This window comes from Corythoichthys intestinalis, chromosome 8 (genome assembly GCF_030265065.1).
Source record: "Corythoichthys intestinalis isolate RoL2023-P3 chromosome 8, ASM3026506v1, whole genome shotgun sequence".
In the NCBI taxonomy this organism is placed as follows: Eukaryota; Metazoa; Chordata; class Actinopteri; order Syngnathiformes; family Syngnathidae; genus Corythoichthys; species Corythoichthys intestinalis.
Window position 1 is genome coordinate 12358629 of NC_080402.1, and position 24131 is coordinate 12382759.

At 39.7% G+C, this 24131-nt stretch overlaps 1 protein-coding gene across 1 annotated transcript in view; it reads left to right on the plus strand.

The window, feature by feature from the left end:
* Positions 1–18655, plus strand: part of LOC130921120 (voltage-dependent calcium channel gamma-4 subunit-like) — a 33625-nt gene extending 14970 nt beyond the window's left edge. Inside the window, exons 2-4 of the mRNA XM_057844787.1 lie at positions 5186–5269; positions 11515–11655; positions 11814–18655. Of these exons, the coding sequence (XP_057700770.1) occupies positions 5186–5269; positions 11515–11655; positions 11814–12334 (746 nt within the window). The 3' untranslated portion in view covers positions 12335–18655. The remainder of the gene's footprint in view (positions 1–5185; positions 5270–11514; positions 11656–11813) is intronic.
* Positions 18656–24131: the final 5476 nt, after the last annotated feature.

The following is a 24131-nucleotide window of genomic DNA, read 5'->3' on the forward strand; positions in this document are numbered from 1 at the left end:
AGCGCATTGAACTTCAACCGGAATTTCTTTGCGCTGTTGGCTCCTTTCATTTCGGAGTCCGCATCAAATTAATAAGGCAGCCTCTGAAAAACATCACAAGGATCAGAGACTTAATGTCAAAACATCATCAAGAGACACTTGTATGCTTTTTTTTTTTTTGTAAACGGGTCTCTTTAAGACAGCTTCAGATGTTAGCGCTACTCATGAGATTAGCCCTTTTTTCCCCAACTAAAATATTTATGCATGCATGTTTTATTGCAGAAGATTATGGATATTAAAGTCTAGGTGGTAAATACATGATTGCGATGTATTTGGCTTACTGTATACAGCAATACTTAGTCAAAATATCAAACTAGCAATGTGTGATCCAGTCCAAAGGGTTTTACTATTGACAGAAAGTACAGGAGCAAATATAAATCTAATTACTCCAAAAAGAGTGGGCTTAGCCCATGCACGTGTGGATCAATCATTTTAGATTTTTCATTATAGTTTAGATATGGTTGTTTTTTGTTTTGTTTTTTTTTTTTGCGTTTTTTTTCAAATTCAGTAAATTTTCTAAAGTTTTAGGAGTGGATTTACTCTTTTATATCAATTACATTTTTCTTGAGTTAGTTAGTTACAGTAGCAAGCTGCCTAGCATTTGTTTGGTTTATATTTGTTTCGGTATTAGTTTTTCCATATTTGTGGTTATTTGTCAGGTGCAGGATTAAAAAAGAATAAAAATAATAAAACTAGTAATTAAGTATATATATATATACATATATATATGTTATATTAGGGCTGTCAAACGATTAAAATTTTTAATCGAGTTAATTACAGCTTAAAAAATTGTTAATCGGAATTAATCGCATTTCAAACCATCTATAAAATATGCCATATTTTTCTGTAAATTATTGTTGGAATGGAAAGATAAGACACAAGATGGATATATACATTCAACATATGGTACATAAGTACTGTATTTGTTTATTATAACAATAAATCAACAAGATGGCATAAACATTATTAAAAAAAGTGATCCATGGATAGAAAGACTTGTAGTTCTTAAAAGATAAATGTTACAACAAGTTATAGAAATTTTATATTAAAACCCCTCTTAATGTTTTCATTTTAATAAAATTTGTAAATTTTTCAATCAAAAATTAACTAGTAGCCTGCCATTGTTGATGTCAATAATTACACAATGCTCATGGCGCTGAAGCCCATAAAATCATTCGCGCCCAAACGGCAGCAGAGGGCGACAAAACTCCCAAAAAGACAAGTTACAAGTGGCCAATGCACTGTGCTGTCATTTTAATCTGTTTGAGCGGGGCATGTGCGTTAATTGCGTCAAATAGTTTAATGTGATTAATTTAAAAAATTAATTACCGCCCGTTAACGCGATAATTTTGACGGGTTGGACCCCCTTTTGCCTTCAGAACTGCCTCCATTTTTCGTGGCATAGATTCAACAAGGTGCTGGAAGCATTTCTCAGAGAGTTTGGTGCATATTGGCATGATGGCATCACACAGTTGGTGCAGATTTGTCGGCTGCACATCCATGATGCGACTCTCCCGTTCCACCACATCCCAAAGATGCTCTATTGGATTGAGATCTGGTGATTGTGGAGGCCATTTGAGTACAGTGAACTCATTGTCATGTTCAAGAAACCAGAGATGATTCCAGCTTTATAACATGGCGCATTATCCTGCTGAAAGTAGCCATCAGAAGTTGGGTACATTGTGGTCATAAAGGGATGGACATGGTCAGCAACAATACTCAGGTAGGCTGTGGCATTCCAACGATGCTCAATTGGTACCAAGGGGCCCAAAGAGTGCCAAGAAAATATTCCCCACACCATTATGCCACCACCACCAGCCTGAACCATTGATACAAGGCAGGATGGATCCATGCTTTCATGTTGTTGACGCCAAATTCTGACTCTACCATCCGAATGTCGCAGCAGAAATCGAGACTCATCAGACCAGGCAACGTTTTTCCAATCTTCTATTGTCCAATTTCGATGAGCTTGTGCAAATTGTAGCCTCAGTTTCCTGTTCTTAGCTGAAAGGAGTGGCACCCGGCATGGTCTTCTGCTGCTGTAGCCCATCTGCCTCAAAGTTCGACGTACTGTGCGTTCAGAGATGCTCTTCTGCCTACCTTGGTTGTAACGGGTGGTTAATTGAGTCACTGTTGCCTTTCTATCAGCTCGAACCCATCTGGCTATTCTCCTCTGACCTCTGGCATCAACAAGGCATTTCCGCCCACAGAACTGCCGCTCAATGGATATTTTTTCTTTTTCTCTGTAAACTCTAGAGATGGTTGTGCGTGAAAATCCCAGGAGATCAGCAGCCCTTCTGGCACTAACAACCATGCCACGTTCAAAGTCAAATGCTTAAATCCCTGAATTCTTTATAGATATGGACGTAAAACAGTCGCGATTCTTGGTTAAAAGCAAAAAAAAAAAACCAAAAAAACGTGCAGTTAGCATTTATTTTACATACATATGTCGAAGAATGGCCCTGATTGGCTGGCAACCAATTCAGGGTGTCCCCTGCCTACTGCCCGAAGTTAGCTGGGATAGGCTCCAGCACCTCTGCGACCCTCGTGAGGAATAAGCGGCATGGAAAATGAATGAATGAATGAATGTCGAAGAATGATGCTAGTCTGTCAGTCAATGTGGTGGCCGCCAAATGTAAACAGAGCTTTTCCGGTGAAAATTCTTGTAAATAAATGCTTAAATCCCTGAATTCTTTATTAATATGGACGTAAAACAGTCTCGATTCTTGGTTAAAAGCAAAAAAAATGTGCAGTTAGCATCTATCTTACGTAAATATGTCAAAGAATGATGCTAGTCTGTTAGACAATGTTGCAGCAGCCTTACAACAAAGAAACTTCTTTCGTTGAAAATTCTTGTGAATAAATGCTTAAATCCCCGAATTCTTTATAGATATGGACGTAAAACAGTCTCGATTCTTGGTTAAAATAAAAAATAAAAATAAACGTGCAGTTAGCATTTATTTTACGTGAATATGTCGAAGAATGATGCTAGTCTGTTAGACAATGTTGCGGCAGCCTTACAACAAAGAGCTTTTTACGTTGAAAATTATTGTGAAGAAACGAAAAATATAACAATTACCTTGAATCCTCGGACAAATCACTCCTGAGACAATCTTTCCTGTTTGTATGCGGTACAGCTTTCCTACTTTTTCAACAGAAATCCGGTGTTGGATGGCTGCATGTGTCTCTGCGACAGACTGCGAATAACTGAAGCGGATTGTGGGATGGCCCCCTACTTGAAGGCGTGGCGCAGTGAAGGTCGAATCTGACCCGTCAATATCATTATGAAAACTGTGCCTAACCATTCTCAACATGAGAATTAAATATACAGTGAAAACAATCATTACTATAAAAAATGTTCAGAACGAAAAATTATACAGAAACATGAAGAAAACATTTTTGTATTTTAAATGTATAGTACGAGTGATTTGGAAGGCCATTGGTATCTTAGATTGACCTAGAAGCACCTTGAAAAAAAGAATCAACCGCCTCCATAAATTTACAGTAAGTGTGAATTCACGAGAAAGGCTAAAAAATTAAATGAGTAGGGGAAAAATATTCAAATTATACTTTGAAATAAGCCTGAACGATATATCGTTTAAACGTCGCCATCGCAACGTCCACTGAGTTGCAGTCTCGCCTCGCGTGCATACGGTGTCAGCGAAGACGCAAAATTCTGAATCCTACCTCCAAAGTGGAAGAATCTGATTGCGGGGGGTTGAGGGGGGCTTCCTCTGCATGCATATCAAAGGCTCCTGCGGCGCAAGACCGCGTCGTTAACGTCAGCACTCGTACACGTCACATTGGGCGTGCGCAGCGGTGCTACTAAACATTAAAAACAGCAAATATGGCGGAATGTCGGCTTTAATTTACTGTTTTAATAATATTTTTTAATTAAATATGTTGAACGTTTCAGTTTTTGTGCCTTTTTGAACAAAAGAAAAATGACACTGATTCGAGTGGGCGGGCATATTTTTTTTCCAGGCCGATGGAGCTTGGTGGGGTCAAAGTGCATCATTCTCTCGCCCAGTAAATCTGCACTGCCGCATAGGGCCTGGCATGAATACTACATCGTTTTCATGCGGAATCGCGACATTGTTCAAATGGAGACGCAAACGCAAATGCAAATTTGACATTTTTCGTATTCTCGGAGAGTCACCATGTAAACGGCCCCATAAATGCCAGAAGTGATCATGCGGAGTTTGAAATTTCTACATGTCACTCCAACAGTCACAGCTATGGTAGATAAACAGAAGCATTTAATAAAGCCAAGCATTTATCTACTACAGTACTTTATTCTTGTTCAAAAAAGATTTGGTTGGACAGTTATGTTTAAAACGGATCATAATTTTGACATATGAAGTGCTTAAAACACATTTTATATACATTTTTTAAATCACTTTGGGGGAAAAACTGAGAAAAAACATGTCTTTTATGTATCTCTTTCCAATACTAAATCTGAATAAATACATTGAGCACAAAAAACACACACACACAGAAAAAAAAAAATTGGGCGGGGGGGTGTGCTACTTCGCAGTTAATCACTTATTGCGGCGGGTTCTGGTCCCCATTAACCGCGAAAACCGAGGGAACACTGTACACTGTGGTCGTGGTGAGTCATCAAAAGTCTTTCCAAACAGCTATTCAAGTCATCAAGTGAAAATTTCTTTAAAAAAATATATGTATAATTTTTTTTTTGATATCGCAATATAATATCGCAAGCCCCTCAAAAAAAAACGCAACAATAGTTTTTTCCAATATCGTTCAGGCCTACTTTGAAATGTACTGTAGATCAGTGGTTCTGCCCGTATTAGTTTAGGCCGGCAGAGAATCATCCTCAATGTGTTAACGGTCAGGTGACATTAAAAGGCAGAACTATGGAAGCGTGGGTAATAATCCGCACAATATTTTATTCAAAGTCAAGTGTTAAATATTTATAATGTGCCAATGTTTTATTCTCTTAAAAGAGAAGAAAAGACTTTTTTTGTCTGAAGACTTTGAATAGACTCTGCCTAAAGGCTTCCCAACTTATAAAGCACGGCCACGCAGATCTTGAGCTAGCGGTGCTCAAAATGTGGCCAGACAGTTTCTTGATCACGTTCCATTTGATGATTTTATTTGAACTATTTGTCATTGCCTTATGCAGGTATCAAGAAAGGAAGCTGTTTTCGGATTAATCACTTCCCGGATGATAATGACTACGACACAGACAGCTCTGAGTACATCCTACGTAAGTGTCGGACATTGTCATCTGTACACACTTGAAGTCTGAATCATCTCGCCTATGTCTAGTGACACCGATGGCTTTTTCTTAAGGGTGCTTAATGACTCATGACATTGCCATCCAACCTCCATTAAATCCTGATGTTATGAGATTAATTGATTTAAAAGAAATGACAATAGGGTGCGCTCATGACAAATCGGCAAGAAACACCGTTTGAAAAGAGCACCTAGATAAAAACTAGTGATCCAGATCACGCTCCCGAGCAAGTTGCTGTAATCATCACTGTTCATTCATGTCACGTTAATCAATAAAAACACAATAAAAAGAAATAAATGACTTCCATTTGCTCTTTTAGCCACAGTACATTGCTTCACTTATGATCGAGACATGGATTTCCCTATTGGATTTAGTTTTATGTTTATATTTTGAACTGATGTGCTTGATTTTGTTTAGTTTAACTCTTTGGCTGCCATTGACAGTGATAGACGTCCATGAGGGAGGACAAGAAAGACTAGCGTATGACGGAGCAGGGCGAGTGTGACTTTTTAACCCAGTTGCTGGCATTGTTGAAGATAGATGTTGAAAGAAAAAGGTACTGTCATCGCACACACCATATAATTGTTTGCATTAGTCTAACACATTCATCTAGCTATTGTTTAAGCAGACTCCACTACATGCCCTTTGACACAGTAAAGTGAATCACCTTATCCGGGCTAATGAGGGGGAGATGAGAAAGAATGGTACAGGTTCTCGTAGACACCGTCTAACTGTTTGCATTACTCTAACACGTAATATAATTTATCAGGAAATAGTATCATTTTCATATTTACGGTAGGACTGCACTACTAATATAAAATAAATAGCACACCATAGTTTAATGAGAAGAAATAGAAGAGATACACAATGCCGTCTTATCACAGAAGCCCAACGCGTGCGTCACAAACAAGATTGACGCACCATCTCTTGCAATCAGCTCTCCGAGCAAACTCCAAGGACAAAGCGCTTTGTCCTAAAACAAGTACAAGCCAGCCCGGACAACAAAGTTGATAGCGGGCGTCCCATCCGCGCACGAACCTAAGCCGCCCAAAACCAGCCACAGAGGGGAAGACCCAAAAGCAACGCCCAGACACACCTTCGGACACACCTTCAGCACGGCCCGCTTTGGCCACGGACTTTAAAAAGACTGGACACTGAGATATCACAGATTTTTGCTGCTCGGAAACATGTAGCCTTTTTTGGATCCAGAATTGTCTGTTTTTGCTTTGTTTTTTACCATTGTCGACGAATAAATTGTCAACCTGTTTTCGGTGAGTGTTCCTCAAACTTTTGAAACATGGAGTCAGTACAAAGGGTTAAAAATAAGAAGAGAACACGCGAAGTTCTGCCCTCCCGGTTGGCGCGCGCGGAGGCAGCATCGGCGGAGCGGCACTTTGTTCGGCCGTCGCTGTTCCCGTGCGCCTTGGCCGGGGGGGCGAATTTCAACAATGTCAATGGCAGTGAATGAGGTAATAAAACTAAATTTATTGTATGTTAATATTTGCCAAATAATAATAATAGTGAATGATCGCTGCCTGCACCTACCACTTCAAATGGATTGGATGTCTATCACTGTCAGTTGCGCTGAAACATTATCATTCTCTGCCGGGTCAAATGGCAGTAATCCCAACGACAGCAAGAGTTGTTAGGCCTCAATTTATTTTTTGTATTGCAAAAACCTAGCAGTTGAAGGAGGTCGTTTTGCACTGCTGTAGATGTCAACTCCTTTGCAGCCAATCAGCAGGCAGCTTCACATTCCCTTAAAAGGAACACTGATCATCCTTGAAATACAGGACAAGCTATGTAGTTTGCTTACCTTGGTGGTTGAGTCATATATAAGGCTAGAGGTCTTAAGACAAGAATCGATGGCGTAACTAACTGGCGGCCATCTTGGGACAGGAGACTCCTCTGACAGGCTTTATTGTGGCAAATGTAAGCTGATGTACAGTATTTACAAACGGTTTGTCTTGTAACAAAGTGTATTAACAAAGCTATAATCCAGATTGGATGTTGAAATTAAATAATTATTCTGGAGAATGCAGATAATTTACTGCATCCCTGACATTTATGCTAAACAAAGCCATTTAAAAATGGGTTGAAAATTTAGCAATCGTTAGTCATTTCCAAATACAATACCCACTGATTTTAATGATGAGTGGATCGAATGGTCCTCCACTAAGATGGCTAAAAAGTGAGGACGTCAGTCGCCATTGGCTCAAAGTTTGCATAATACATCTAGCATTATATACCTACAGTGAAGAAAATAAGTGTTTAAACACCCTGCTATTTTCTTTTCTGCTATAGAAGTTCTCCTACTTAGAAATCATAGAGCAGTCTGAAATTTTCATCGTAGGTGCATGACCACTGTGAGAGAGGTAATCTAAAAAGAAAAATCCAGAAATCCCAATGCATGATTTTTAAACAATTTATTTGGGTGACACAGCTGCAAACAAGTATTTTAACACCTGTCTATCATTTAGAATTCTGACCCTGAAAGACCTTTTAGTCCCCATATTATAAGTCCACCTCCACTCCATGTATTATCCTGAATCAGATACTCTTGTTTTGAGGTCGATAGCAGCATAAACACACTTGTCCACCCCGTACAATCAGTAAGACTCAAACTTGTAACATGGTCAAGACCAGAAAGCTGTCCAAAGACACCACAGACAAAATTGTTCACCTCCACAAGGCTGGAAAGGGCAACGGAGCAATTGCCAAGCAGCTTGGTGAAAAAAGGTCACAGTTGGACCAATCATTTCAAAAAGGAAGAAGCTAAACATAACGGTCAATCTTAATTGGAGTGGAGCCCCATGTAAGATATCATCTCGTGGGGTCTCAATGATCTAAGAAAGGTGATGAAACAGTGCAGAACAACACGGCAGGAGTTGATGACTTGAAAAAAGCTGGGACCACCGTTTCCAAGGTTACTGTTGGTAATACACTAAGACGTCACGGTTCGAAATCATGCATGGCATGGAAGTTTCCCCTGCTTAAACCAGCACATGTCAAGGCCCGTTTTAAGTTTTCCTATGACCATTTGGATGATGCTGAGTCATTGGAGCAAGTTTTGTGGTCAGATGAGATTAAAATATAACTTTTTGATGATAATTCCACTAACCATGTTTGGAGGAAGGAGAATGATGAGTACTATCTCAAGAACACCATCCCTACTGTGAAGCATGGGGGCGGTAGCATCACTTTGGGAGTGTTTTTCTGTGCATGGGACAGGACGAATGCACTTTATTAAAGAGAGGATGACTGGGGCCCTGTATTGTGAGATTTTGGGGAACAAACTTCTTCCTTCAGTCAGAGCACTGAAGATGGGTCGTGCCTGGGTCTTCCAACGTGACAATGACCCGAAGAACACAGCCAGGAAAACCAGGAGTGGCTCCGCAAGAACTCTCAAAATGGCTGCCATCACTCCAATCTTAAAGAAATCTGGCCTAGACCCCGATATACCAAGCAGTTACCGCCCCATCTCCAATCTCCCTTTTCTGTCAAAAATCCTGGAAAGGGCAGTCGCCACCCAACTCAGAACCCACCTCACCAATAATAACCTGTTTGAACTTTTTCAATCTGGCTTCCGCTCACAGCACAGCACCGACACAGCCCTTCTCAGAGTAACCAACGATATTCTCCTCTCCTTGGACTCCGGACAACTCACCATCTCCATCCTCCTGGACCTCACTGCTGCCTTCGATACAATCAACCACACCATTCTTCTCTCCCGATTAGAATCTTTACACATCACTGGTACCGCACTTTCCTGGTTTCGCTCCTACCTCACTGACCGACAACAATTCATCGCCATCAATCATTGCACATCCCCTCCTGTTCCCCTACCACAAGGTGTCCCCCAAGGTTCAGTTGTACGTCCCCTCCTCTTCATTCTCTACATCCTCCCCCTTGGTTAGATCATCCGCAAACATGGACTCCAATTTCACTGCTATACTGAGGACATCCAAATTTACATAACCACACAACAAATCTCGCACAGCACCCAATCCACACTTCAAAACTGCCTCAGTGAAATTAATTCCTGGATGCAAGAAAACTATCTTCAACTCAACAGTAACAAATCAGACATAATCATCTTTGACCTTGCAGCCCACATCATAGACAGTCAATTTTCCCTCACCATCAACAACTGCGCCCTGCCTCTCTCAACACATTCCCGCAACCTTGGTATCATTTTTGACAATAAACTAAGATTCGACCACCGCGTCAACCATATCACCAGAACTGCTTTCTTCCACCTCAAGAACATAGCCCTCACCTTCTCTACTGCTGAAACCCTCATCCATCCCTTCATAACCTCCAAACTTGACTACTGCAACAGCATTCTCTTCAGTTCTCCATCCAAACTCATCAATAAACTACAATATATCCAAAACTCGCCTTCTCACCCGGACTCCCTATAGGAACCACATTACCCCCGTCCTCCACAAACTGCACTGGCTTCCTATTTCATACAGAATTCAGTTCAAAATCATCCTTCTCACTTACAAAGCACTCAATAAGTTGGCCCCTCCCTACTTCACAGAGCTTCTCTGTCCCCACACCCCTTCCCGTCACATCCGCTCTTCTAATGGAAACATCCTTGCACCGCCCAAACAAAGACCACACCGAACTAGGGGGGACAGAGCCTTATCCGCTGCTGCCCCCTACTTTGGAACTCACTCCCTAAACCCATCCGTACCTGTTCAGACCTTCCCACATTCAAAAAACTGTTAAAAACTCACCTATTTAAACTAGCTTTTAACTTATAATTATTTTCTTTTGTTCTGTTCACGTTGTTTGCTGTTTTTTTTCCCCAAATCAACAAAAAATGACCAAATATCAATAGGACGTGTACCTCAAACTTCCCCAATTCCATTGACGCTTATGATGGGTGCCGCCATTGACGGCCATGGACGTCCAAATTTCCCATTCATTTCTAATGGCATTTTATTATGTTTTTTCATTCTATTGATGCCAATGTACTTGATTTCCATTGACGCCTATGTAACTTGATACCATTGACGTCCATGGACGTCCAAATTTTTCCCCATTCATTTTCAATGGGATTTTTTTTTTCCCCCAAATCAACAGAAAATGACCAGATATCAATAGGACGTGTCCCCCAAACTTCCCCAATTCCATTGACGCTTATGGAGGGTGATGCCATTGACGGCCAAGGACGTCCAAATTTCCCATTCATTTCTAATGGCATTTAATCATGTTTTTTTCATTCTATTGATGCCAATGTACTTGGATTCCATTGACGCCTATGTAAGTTGATACCATTGACGTGCATGGACGTCCAAATTTTTTCCCATTCATTTTCAATGGCAAAAAAAACAATATCCCCAAACCAACAGGAAATGACCAGTTATCAATAGGACGTGTACCCCAAATGTCCCCGATTGCAATGACACTTATGGAGGGTGCTGCCATTGACTGCCATGGACGTCCAATTTTCCCAATCATTTCTAATGGCGTTTACTTGTTTAACGCAGTTGACTAGCATTATTGTCCATTCTATTGATAGACCTGAGTGGGGCTGAGATCTGTTTCTCCACATAGGAAAGACCCAGGTGTAATTTCTCCAGAAATTGCAGTTTCTAGTTATTTTCTTTGTTTTGTTCTGTTCACTTTGTTTGCTGTTTTTGTTCCTACTGCAAAGTGTCTTGAGCATTGGTAAAAGCGCTCCACAAATAAAATGTATTATTATTATTATTAAGAAGCATAACAAGATTCTAGCATGGCCTAGTCGGTCTCCAGACCTTTGGAGGGAGCTCAAACTCCGTGTTTCTCAGTAACAGCCCAGAGACCTGACTGATGGGTGGGCCAAGATCCCTCCTGCAGTGTGTGCAAACCTGGTGAAAAACTACAGGAAACGTTTTACCTCTGTAATTGCAAACAAAGGCTACTGTATCAAATAGTAACATTCGTTTTCTCAGGTGTAAAAATACTTATTTGTAGCTGTATAACACACATAAATCGTTAAAAAATCATACATTGGTATTTCTGGATTTTTCTTTTTAGATTATCTCTCTTACAATGGATATGCACCTATGATGAAAATGTCAGACCCTTCCATGATTTCTAAGTGAGGAGAACTTGCAAAATAGCAGGGTGTTCAAATACTTATTTTCCTTCACTGTATCTATGGAATTACTTACATGCTGCTTTCAATTAACTGTTACCACTCCCTTCCATATCATGGGCAGGTATTGTGCGAGCCTCCAGCCTCTTCCCTATCCTCAGCACCATTTTGCTAATGTTGGGCGGCTTGTGTGTTGGGATCGGACGCATCTACAGCAGAAGAAACAACATCCTGCTCAGTGCTGGCATTCTCTTTGTGGCTGCAGGTAATGCCTACTTCTTCATTAACTCATTCATTGCCATTGATGGTAATGGACGTGCAGTCCATTTTCTACTACGTTGATGAATCTGTATCTGATAAATGTTTATTCCCTTGAGTCAGTCAAGGTAATGGGTTTGTAATTTATTCTTCTGCTGTCTCCAGGCTTGAGCAACATCATCGGTATCATCGTTTACATCTCGAGCAACGCTGGAGATCCCAGCGACAAGAAAGACGAGGACAAGAAGAATCAGTACAACTACGGCTGGTCCTTCTATTTCGGCGCCCTCTCCTTCATCGTCGCAGAATCAGTGGGGGTTCTCGCCGTCAACATATACATCGAGAAAAACAAAGAGAAGCGCTGCCGAGCCAGACGTGATTTCATTAAAGCCATTGCCTCCTCTTCACCCTATTCGCGGATCCCCAGCTACCAACGCAGACGGAGGCGCTCGCGTTCCAGCTCTAGGTCATCGGAGCCATCACCGGGACGGGTGAAAAGGAGGGTAGGAACTGACGGAGAGACGAGTTCGCATGTGGGAGACATAAACATGTTCACCTTCGGCAGGGACCCTTTGAAAGCGGGGAGGTCCTACAGCCCTGACCGTGACTCTGGATTCTTACAGGTCCACAATTGCTTCCAGAAAGATGTGAAAAATGGCGGCAACAGGAGGACCACACCCGTTTGAGTGTGCTAGCTGTTTAACCTTCAATGTATTGTGTACTGAACTGGGGAGTATGATCTAATATAACCAACAGTATGCTTCAACTGTGCACATTCATGATCTGTGACCAAGTTATTCCTGTCTTCTGACGTCTAACTGGAAATCTGGCTTGAAATGGGTTCAACTGGTAGGTTAGAGCAGGGGTGTCAAACTCAGTTTCACATTCATGCCAATTAGATCTCATGTCAGCCAAGCCAGTATATTTTTGGCTAAATAAGTCAACTCACTGGCTGCCATTGACGGCGCAAGACATCCACTCCATTTTGACCGGAAATGCATTGGACGTCAGTGGCAATGAAAGATGAACATCCACAGCTAATCCTCCCAGTTTAAGTGAATTGGAAAGGTAGCGCTGAACGATAGTAGAAAAACACTGACATTGCATTTGGGGGGTTTATGATATATTGCAATATTAAAAATAGAACAATATTCACTATATTTAAATAGCTCTGTTTGGAAGACTTTGGTTGACTCACTATGACCATATACTATTCATTAGAGATGTCCCGATCCAATCAAATGATCGGAAATCAGGCCAATCGCTCCATTTTTCAGAGGATTGGAATTGGCTGAAAAGGATCGGGTTTTTAATTTTAAAAATATATTTATGTTTTTCTGCTTCATGCTCGTACAGCCTCTCACGCTCCCTTCTGAAAAGGAGTGGGACCAAACTGTTTTTCTTGGTCACCAGTGCAGCTGGTGTTTGGTATTTAAAATTAACGATGATTGATAGGTTTATAGCTTTGATCAAGCCAGCGACGCCTCGGTAGCTCTACGATCAAAGGCACAAATGTCATAATGATTGTTAAACTTGGTACACAGTCTGAAGTGTGCTGCGGTAATTTATTCATTGTGTAACCGACAGGCTTTTCTCGGCAGCCTGAGCGTCAAAGCAAAAAAAAAAAAAAAAACGGTGTATCATCAGATTCTCAAAATCAAGTGACTTGGATTCGGACTCAAGTATTCGTATAATAACGTTTAATCCAGGATAAAGAGATTATCGGTGAATGATGAAGATTGGTGTATATTTAAGGGATCCAGGAAGCCATATTTCTGCACATTTGCTGCTTTTATGAAGAAAAACAAAAGCTTCCATAAAAGAAAAAAAAAAAATCTCACGTCCAGTGATGGGACAATTGCGTATGCAAACATTGCGATGTCGTTATTGAAAAGATATATTGTGCAGGCCTATTGGACGGCTATTATTGTCACTGAGTTACGGTAATTTTGCGTCACTTCCTTGTAATTTCTTCCTATAAATTTTTCAGAAGTTCCTATTGATTTTTTGGGGCGTTTCCGGGCTGCTTCCTGTTCATTTTCTGAATTTGATGTTTTTTGTGTCATTATTTTGATATGGTCATGAAATAGTAGGTTATACAGTATAATCATAACAGTTCATATCAAAGTGGTGCTGAAAAAAAAAATACCATGATTTAAAAAAAAAATAAATAATAATAAATCAAACATTGGAAGCAGTTACTCACAATGTTACTTAGTACTTGAGTATTTTTTTACTTGTGCTTGAGTAAATTTTTGAATGAGTAACTTTACTTTTACTTGAGTAATATTCAGAAGTAAGGCTACTCTTGTTTGAGTACATTTTTTGGCTACTCAACCCACCTCTGGCTGCTATTGACAGCACCATTTCGACTGTTAGAAGACGTATAAACTAGGGTTGTTCCGATCATGTTTTTTGCTCCCGATCCGATCCCGATCGTTTCAGTTTGAGTATCTGCCGATCCCGATATTTCCCGATCCGATTGCTTTTTTTTGCTCCCAATTCAATTCCAATCATTCCCGATAATTTTTCCCGATCATATACATTTTGGCAACGCATTAAGAAAAAAATGAATAAAACTCGGACGAATATATACATTCAACGTACAGTACATAAGTACTGTATTTGTTTATTATGACAATGAATCCTCAAGATGGCATTTACATTATTAACATTCTTTCTGTGAGAGGGATCCACGGATAGAAAGACTTGTGACTTTGTATATTGTGACTAAATATTGCCATCTAGTGTATTTGTTGAGCTTTCAGTAAATGATACTGTAGCCATGCCCAAATGCATGATGGGAAGTGGAACCATGACTGTGCGTAGTGCTACCAATTGATATATCTTCTCTACGTTGGGAAATAACATAAAGTGTTAAGAAAAAGATCAATTGCTATTTTGCTTCCCCACATTGCTTCCGATGATATTTCTAATCATAGGGAAGAGGGATTGTAAGGCTTTAGCCAATTAAAAAAAGGCTCCAAAGACAGCCAAAATTCACTCTGCTCATTTTACGCTGCCTTTTATCTGTCTATATACAGTGCCAATGGGAAAACCCATTGGCAGTGTATCAAATACTTGTTCTCCCCACTGTAGGTAAAATGGCGCCATTACATATTAAGCGCGGCAATGCGTGAGTGGGTCGTGAAGTGCATGCATTAATTGCGTTGAATATTTTAACGTGATACATTTTTTTAAAAATTATTTACCGCCGTTATCGGGATAAATTTGATAACCCTACCTTAAGCCTAAACTAAAGACTCTGGATGAGTGTAACATATTATATCTGTAACGTTAAATACAATTAGAAATCGATTTAATTAAAAAATATATATATATTAAAAAAAGGCATGGCCGATATTTTTTTGCCGATTCCGATACTTTGAAAATGACGTGATCGGACCCGATCGATTGGGATGCCGACCGATCGGGACATCTCTAGTATAAACGAATGTGACTGCGGACATGAAACTGAGCAGAGTGTACTAGTGGACGCACTCGATCACTAAAATCAGACATTTCTTGGTTATACAGCGCCGATGTCAAAAGCATGTGATTCTGTATGTACGGTATGAATGAGCCTCTCAGGCAGAACCACCCACTGGGCCAGATTGGACCCCCTAGCAGGCCGCTTCCGGTCCGCGGGCTGTACGTTTGACACCCCTGGGTTTGCGGTTAGTGCTCAACAAAAGGTTATTGTCCCTGGCTTGAGACAATTTAGAAATTAAAGTTATATCACTGCCATTTTCAAAATGCTGTTGCATGTCATAACTTTATACTGTAGTTACTTGATAAAAACTCATATTACCTAAAGCAAATGTATCTGTAAAAGCAGTAACCTCATTTTGTGTGTTGTTTACCTTAAAGAGAACCTCGGACCTAAAGACTTGTAGGCTCTAATAAGCCACAATTGTTCCCTTCTACTAAAATATGTTATTAGAAACGCATAAAATATTGCTATTGATTTAAAAATCTATAATATGTAGTGCGTTTCGACCTACAGACGGCCCTGTCACTAGACGAACACTACCGGTGTTCTGCAATTCCTGCCTACGCGGCAAGACGTCCAACACATGCGCACTTCGGTTAAATGCGGCGAGTACTTACTTTTTGTGTTTTTTATTTTTTTTTATTTTTTTTTATATAGTCTTGTATTACCTTTTCATTGCTTCAAAATACTTTTTGCATGTGTTTCCTTCTCATACTTTTAGGCATTGTGTTTTCTTGTGGTAGCTTTAAAGCAGATTGTTGATCCGTTGACCACATCAGTCACGTAGCGTATTTAAACCATCTTTATTTGATATTACTAAGTTTAAGTGTTTTCTTTAGGCATCTTTAGTATGTTTTGTCTGTATGCGTCTAAAAAAACAAGCTGAAAGCGCACGGTAGTACTTTGGGTGTCAAATTCGCCTCTTGTAGCACATTTCACCGGTGTAGCACATTGTGGCAGAACACAAGTTTTGTCCTACTCTTTTTTCGTCTCATCCTGTTCCATCTTTCCTGTTCATTTTGCTTTTGCTGCTTGTTTGGTGAAATATCAGCAGTGCTGTCATGCTCATTAATGTTCCTTTCGAGTTCAAATTGAAAGGGCTGCACCAGTGTTGTTTTTGTCAACGATGACGATAACGAAAATATTTTATATATTACAATTTTTTCATGACGAGACTATAACGACCTAAAAACGTGTTTTGGCAGACCAAAACATAACGAGACTAGTGCCAGTTTTCCTCTGACGAGACAAAAATATGCCATAGTTTACGTCACATGTTCACAATGTGTCACATTTTATGTGTAGCTATCCTGCATCATAGCAGTGTCTGGTTGTGTCACTCTTGTGACATGCTGCTGCTCTCTAGTGTCCAGGCTTGCACACAGGGTAAGATTTGTTTTCATATCTTTTGCAGAGAGAATATGCAATGTTGCTTGAGCTTTTACAGGTCTGTGCGGAGTGATCATTTCACACTAAATGTAACTAGTAGCGTTAGCATAGCATTCGCGTTCACATTAGCATTAGGCTAATGCTAATGGCAACTTGGACAACTTTTATTTACATACAGTTTGTGGCGTCCAGGTGAGTATAATTAATTGAAAATAATATACTGTTTTCCAGCCAAGTGTGTATTATCACCAAGTTGGCGTTGTCCTAGTAGACGCTACGATATGTGCTCGTCTGCCAATGTTCATTCGAAATAGTTGGAAACCTTTGTTTTTGAAGTAAAAAATACAAAAAAGACAAAACTAGACAAAATTACTGTATTGGCCCGAATATAAGAGGGTGTTTTTTGCATTGCAATAAGACTGAAAAAGCGGGGGTCGTCTTATATTCGTGGTCTATACATTATACCCATTCATGACGCTAGATGGCGCCAGACATCATTGAAGCGATGTTCTATCATGACAGAGCTCAGCTTCTCTCAAGTTTAACCAGTTTGCATTATTTTATTGCATTGTTTTTCCTTATTCAGATTTGTTTCAAGACTACAGTTACAGTTATACTTCGCTTTGATGGTTAATGCAATTATTGCAATTTTGTTGTTTTATCACAACATATTGGTTTATTTACATTTCAAAAACCAGAAGCCATTCATTTACGAATGTGATTGCACTTTAGTTTACATAGATTTGAATGAGGCAAAATAACATGCTTTTTCTCTCAAATATATTGTTATAATCATACGTTTCAAATGTACTGTAATTATTTTCTGTACAAAAATGAATTTGGTGTTCAAAAAGTCTTTTTTCAAACTTGAGTCTTGAAAAAGCGGGTTGTCTTATAATCAGGGCCGTCTTATATTCGGGCCAATACGGTAGTCTTGAGTTTTCGTCAACAAAAACTAGACGAAGACAAACATTTTGAAATGACTAAAATATGACTAAGACTAATAAGTATTATGGTCCAAAAGACTAAGACTAAAACGAAATTAAAAGAGCTGCCAAAAACAACACTAGGGTGAACAGATTACATGTTTATGTCGCTAGAGTCATACTCTTGAAGCCTGGCAGCGTAACCCAGTGACGTCACCGCCATGCGACGTCAACAACAACGGCGACCTACTAGCTAACTAATTTTACCAATTGTATAAAAACGAAAACATCAAGTGGGGTTTCAGTATCAAATTATTTTAACTCATAATAACGTTTAGCTTTTAAGAACTACAAGTCTATCTATCCGTGGTTCCCTTTAATACAGCCGGTGCTATGTCTTCTTCAGACATTCTTCTCTTATCATAAGATTTTCTTGTGCAAAAGTATTCTTGTAAGCGCTAGTGCTAATTAGTGATCACAATGTGTGAATTATGCTAAGCAGCTCTGAAACACTGCCACACTTATAATGTGCTTTTTGTAAATAGAGATGTATCTTGTAAATCTGTCAGAAAATTGCAGCCGAAGCATGCGTGTTAACATATATATCAGCGTAATGTGTGTCGCTTGCTCAGGGAAGGTTTCAAGGACGAATTATAATGTTGCAGTCTAAGAAAAAGCACACATGTCCAACTCATTTGGTTTACGATCAAATTCGGAAACATTATACTGTATACCTTAAATAACGTGAATTTTAGGTTACAAGACAACCAATATCTTTTTTTGCTTTGTTCTAATGACATGCTCTAGTTAGTTGCTGGATGCAAGTGAGCGCTGCACCTCATATAAATGCCTCCCTTAGGCCGCCTCAGGAAAAACACATTGGCGGTTTTAATTACACTTGCTATGACTGAGATCACAATGTGCCACTGTAGATTTCGTTTGCATAACGCGCAGTACCTGCAGAGAAAACACACGCATAGCTAGTGTGAAGCTGAATTATCGTATGCTTGCGATTTTTTTTTTTTTTTTTAGTTTTGTATACATATAAAAGACACATACTGTACAGTAACGATTAGCACATTGCTGTGTTGTTAGTGACTTAGAACTTAGGGCGTAGGTTTGCATAGGGACGGTAGGGACATACAGTGGGGAGAACAAGTATTTGATACGCTGCCGATTTTGCTGGTTTTCCCACTTGCAACGCATGTAGAGGTCTGTAATTTGTATCATAAGTTCTCTTCAACTGTGAGGGACAGAATCTAATACAAAAAACAACAGAAAATCACGTTGTATGATTTTTAAATAATACATTTGCATTTAATTGCATGAAATAAGTATTTGATACATCACAAAAATCGCACTTAATATTTGGTACAGAAACCTTTGTTTGCTATTAAAGATACCAAACGTTTCCTGTAGTCTTTGACAAGGTTTGCACACACTGCAGCAGGGATTTTGGCCTACTCCTCCATGCAGATCTTCTCCAGAGCCTTCAGGTTTTAGGGCTGCTGCCGGGCAACACGGACTTTCAGCTCCTCCGTAGATTTTCTATCAGGTTCAGATCTGGTAACTGGCTAGGCCACTCCAGGACCTTAAGATGCTTCTTACGGAGCCACTCTTTAGTTGCCTTGGCTATGTGCTTTGGGTCGTCGTCATGCTGGAAGACCCAGCCACGACCCATCTTCAGGGCTCTCACTGAAGGAAGGAGGTTGTCAGCCAAGATCTGGCGATACATACCCCCATCCATCCTCCCCTCAATACGGTGCAGTCGTCCTGTACCCTTGGTAGAGAAGCAGCCCCAAAAAATGATGTTTCCTCCTCCATGTTTCACGGTTGGGATGGTGTTCTTGGGGTTGTACTCATCCTTCTTTTTCCTCTAAACACGACGAGCTGAGTTTAGACCAAAAAGTTCCATTTTGGTCTCATCCGACCACATGACCATCTCCCATTGCTCCTCTGGATCATCCAGATGGTCAGTGGCAAACTTCAGATGTGTCTGGACATGCACTGGCTTCAACAGCGGGACCTTGCGTGCGCTGTAGGATTTTAATCCATGATGGCGTAATGTGTTTCCGATGTTTTTTTTTTAGACTGTGGATCCAGCTCTCTTCAGGTCATTGACCAGGTCCTGCCGTGTAGTTCTGGGCTGATCCCTCACCTTCCTCATGATCAGTGATGCCCCATGAGGTGAGCTCTTGCATGGAGCCCCAGAACGAGGCAGATTGACCGTCAACTTGAACTTCTTCCATTTTCTAATAATCGCTCCAACAGCTGTTACCTTCTCACCAGGCTGCTTGGTTATTTTCCTGTCGCCCATCCCAGCCTTGTGCAGGTCTATTATTTTATCCCTGATGTCCTTACACAGCTCTTTGGTCTTGGCCATTGTGGAGAGGTTGGAGTTTGTTTGTTTGAGCATGTGAACAGGTGTCTTTTATACAGGTAACAAGTTCAAACAGGTGCAGTTACTTCCGGTAATGAGTGGAGAACAGTAGGAGTTCTTAAAAAAGAACTAAGAGCCGAAATATTTACGAGTTGGTAATGTATCAAATACTTATTTCATGCAGTTAAATACAAATTTATTTTTTAAAAATTATACAATGTGATTTTCTGGATTTTTGTATTAGATTCCGTCCCTCACAGTTGAAGAGAACTTACGATACAAATTACAGACCTCTACATGGCTTGCAAGTGGGAAAACCAGCAAAATCGGCAGTGTTTCAAATACTTGTTCTCCCCACTGTAACACTAGCAACTTTTCAGGATGCTCAAATTGTCCCCACCAGTTATATAGGTCTTTTAGATTGTCTTTCTATATACTGTAAGGATATAATTGATCCTACCATTATTAGATGAATTACAGTACTTTCATTTGTTCAGACTTACACTGACCTGTTTTCACTCGCCGATTGTACCAGTCCATTTTTTTCCCCTCAAACGCACGTTTGATTGGTTGATGACTTGACACCCCCTCACACACACACACCCATTCACAACCCAACAGAAATACAACATGCCGCCTCCACCGCCCCCTTCAAAGACGAGGGATCTTACTACTATTAGATTTTTACTGCCAGCAGCAGCCACTGTAAGTAATGTAAAAAGATGTCAATGTTGTGAAGGTGGGTAACACTCCACTAATTTTGCTACTGCTACAGTGCTTCAAGTCGACTTTACTCACTTAGATTTCTTGAAAGAAAAACCGCTAGCTGAAAATAAGCTTAACACTTATTTCAAGCAAAAGGTTTGTATATTTAATCTTAAAGAAAAACTTCAAAACATTTCTTAATTCAAGAATATTTTTCAAAACATTATTTGAAAGAATTTTTTTTCTTGATTTAGGTACAAAATGACCAACTGTTAGATGTACGGGCTCAATATAAACAAATAGTAATATATACTTCAAGTAAGTGGAAGAATCTGACACATTCATCTGTTAACTAGCCTTTAACACTCAAAAAAGATGGAGAAAATTATTTGAATAGATTTAACAAAAAATATCAAATTAAGACGTAATAAATTTGCAGTGTGAAAGTTAGTATAGGTCAATACAGATTTATTTTGCATTAATCATTTAGCCTATCAAATAATTAGGTTCATATTGGTGAGAAATGTAGCCCTTACCCCCATTCACCAAATATGTTTGGTGTTATTAATGTCCCATCGCCAGCAAAAAGTGTACATGCAGGTTATGCTGTTATATCGTCCCTACCAATATTAAGACCAAACCTACGCCCTTGCTTAGAACTAATAGTTTTAGTACACAAATGGCAAAAGTGCCTTCTTGATTTTTTTTTTAAACTGTAAAAAAATCGAAATTCTGATTGTTATTTCAACTATATTTGGACAAATAATAGTTATCGCGGATCTCTCAGCACTCACGACATAAGGAAATACACTATGTTGTTTTGGTTTTCCCTAATTAAACAAGTGTTATAACAAGGTGTATAGTATTCCTAATTTTCTGTTAAGAACAAACTGCCTTCGGCATGAATCTTTTGGGTTTTTACAAAGAAAAAAAAGGAACTTTTTTGCAGTTCGCCCAAGAGGTCTTTGGCTATATATTCACATTGCAGTGCAATTTATTAGATTTCTTTGTAACTGATTTTTCTGGCTGTATGAAGAGTTTTTTTCTTTTTCATATCTGACCTGGGCTCATTCGCGAATACGGTTTCTAACTGACATCTCTGGAGTATCAGCGTATGAATGCATACATCGCCAACGGGTGACATACAGTACGTCACTATTGTACAAGAAAATACAACAAAAGATGCGAACCAACAAAAGTGGAAGTAGGCGAAGAAAACACCTGATCCTTCTTGATACTGAACGTGAAGCTAACAGATTTTTTTAAAAGATGTAAGCTCCGGTGGAATGAAATCCTCAAAAGTTGCTACAAAAGTGTGACGGCCAAGACTTCGCCATACTTCCGTAAACAAAGCGCATATGTGTGTGACGTAACAGATGCATTGTCTTCATACTGTGTGTTGCATACAGTGGTACCTCTACACAGACCCGGCTGCAGAAGGAAATTACAGGGGGGGCATTACATTTTCTAGATTCTAGATTTTTACAAAATCTGAATTCCATGTTATGTCCAGCAGTGTGAACGTACCCTTTGTTCCAAACGGGTTTGTTACTTTTGCACTGTGTTGTTTATTTTGTTGGCGTTTTTCCAACTTCGTTTACAGTCAAATTAATACAGTGATATCTTCGAACTTTATTTAACAGAAGATATTTGTAATTATCGTTAGAGTTTAACACAAATGAGGAAGAATCTTTTTTATACGCAAACACTTTGCAGTGAGGTTATATTTGGCATACAATGCAGGCATGCAGTGCCGCGGCGCTTAATGGTAGAAAGTCGGCCAACACGAGGTGTTAAAGTGAAAACGCACAAGCAAACTTAATGCTTGACTGAGCTAACAGGCTGCTGAACGCTTCCTCTCCATTGTCTCGTAACACGAGCTAAAGCAAAACAAGTGGCGTTTGTGTTCATGGCTATCTCCAACATCACATGCTTCATTCTCGTTATCATGCACGCTTGAATCGGCTTTACTGATTGTTTCCCACTTGAATATTTTGCCCAGTTTGGGATCCGTCAATCTAGGCCTCATTGGCCAAACTGTACAGATTGTCCACTCACAAGTCACCGAGCCTTGATTTAGATGACTTTTTTTAGGTCTGCATGCATGCGTGCATGTAGCTCCCTCATGCCAAATGGGTCTTATGACTGTGTTTCCCCTTCGCAGCTCTGAATTAGGGTGTCCTCTCCCCTCTGTCATTTAGCCAAAGCTGTTCAGTTTACATCCGTGGATCTGCTTTGACATTTTATCCACAATAAAGCTTGCGCCCTAATCCTTTTTGTTGTGTCCAGTGAAATGCCTCCTCCAGTAGTTGACAAAAGATTGGCTCTCTGTGCACTCACATATCCGCTATGCTCGTTAGCGTTGGGTCGAGGTGCAAGAATGGACTGGAGCCTGATGGCCAACCGTGACAAATAGAAGACGACACCACAGTTCATACCTCATCTAGATGATACGGAAACACCATCACCCAATGACACACACTAAACAAATCATTTACAGCTAGCGGGTGGTTATTTTTGGAGTAACGTCCTTGTTTATGTGAAACATCCTGCATATCAAATATTTATGCTTCACGGCAAGTTCGTTTATCGATACATTTCCATGACTTGTTCTACTAATTTTTAACAGAATTGAAACAGTTTTGTTTGTCAATTTCTGTTACAATGGTGGTAAAATGTAGAGTTGTCCGATAAAGCATGTTAAAATGAGATCAGATAATTTGGACACTGGTTATTCATGATCGTGTTTGGGTCAATATGTACTATGTTGCCTTCAAAGTGAATGCCTTCTGCCTTTGTACAAGGTCACAACTTCGCACAGCAGTTATGCTAATTTACCATTAGATGTCTCCTAACCAAGATGCTTGGGATTTATGTGAGCAGACCATTGATCAGCAGGGCCTAGAACAAAAAATGGTATTTGCCATGTGGCAAAATGGATTCTGCCATGTGGCATTTTCTTTTTTTTTTTTGCCATGTGGCACTATGGATTTTGCCATGTGGCATTTTTTTTTTTTTTTTTTTTTTTTGCTGTGTTGCATTTTGTGCCCTGTGGAAAAATGAATTTTGCCCTTTTTTTGCGATGTGGCAAAATTGATTTTGCTACATGGCTTTTTTTCTTTTTTCTTTTTTTTTTTTTTTTTTTTTTTTTTTTTTTGGCTTTGTGGCATTTTTTTGCAGTGTGGCATTTTTTGCTATGTGGCAAAATTGATTTTGACATGTGGCATTTTTTTTGGGCCTTGTGGCATTTTTTATGCCATGTGCCATTTTTTTGCCATTTAGCAAAATGGATTTTGTGATGGATTATTTTTCCCATGTGGCAAAATGGATTTTGCCATGTGGCATTTTTTCCCCATGTGGCAAAATGGATTTTGCCATGTGGCCTTTTTTTTGCCATGTGGCCTTTTTTTTTTGCCATGTGGTATTTTCCCATTTGGCAAAATGAATTTTGCCATGTGGCATTTTTTGGCCATGTGGCATTTTTTTGCCGTGTGGCAAAATGGATTTTGCCTTGTGGCATTTATTTTTTTTTGCCATGTGGAATTGTTTTTTGCCATGTAGCATTTTTTTGCCATGTGTCAAAATGGATT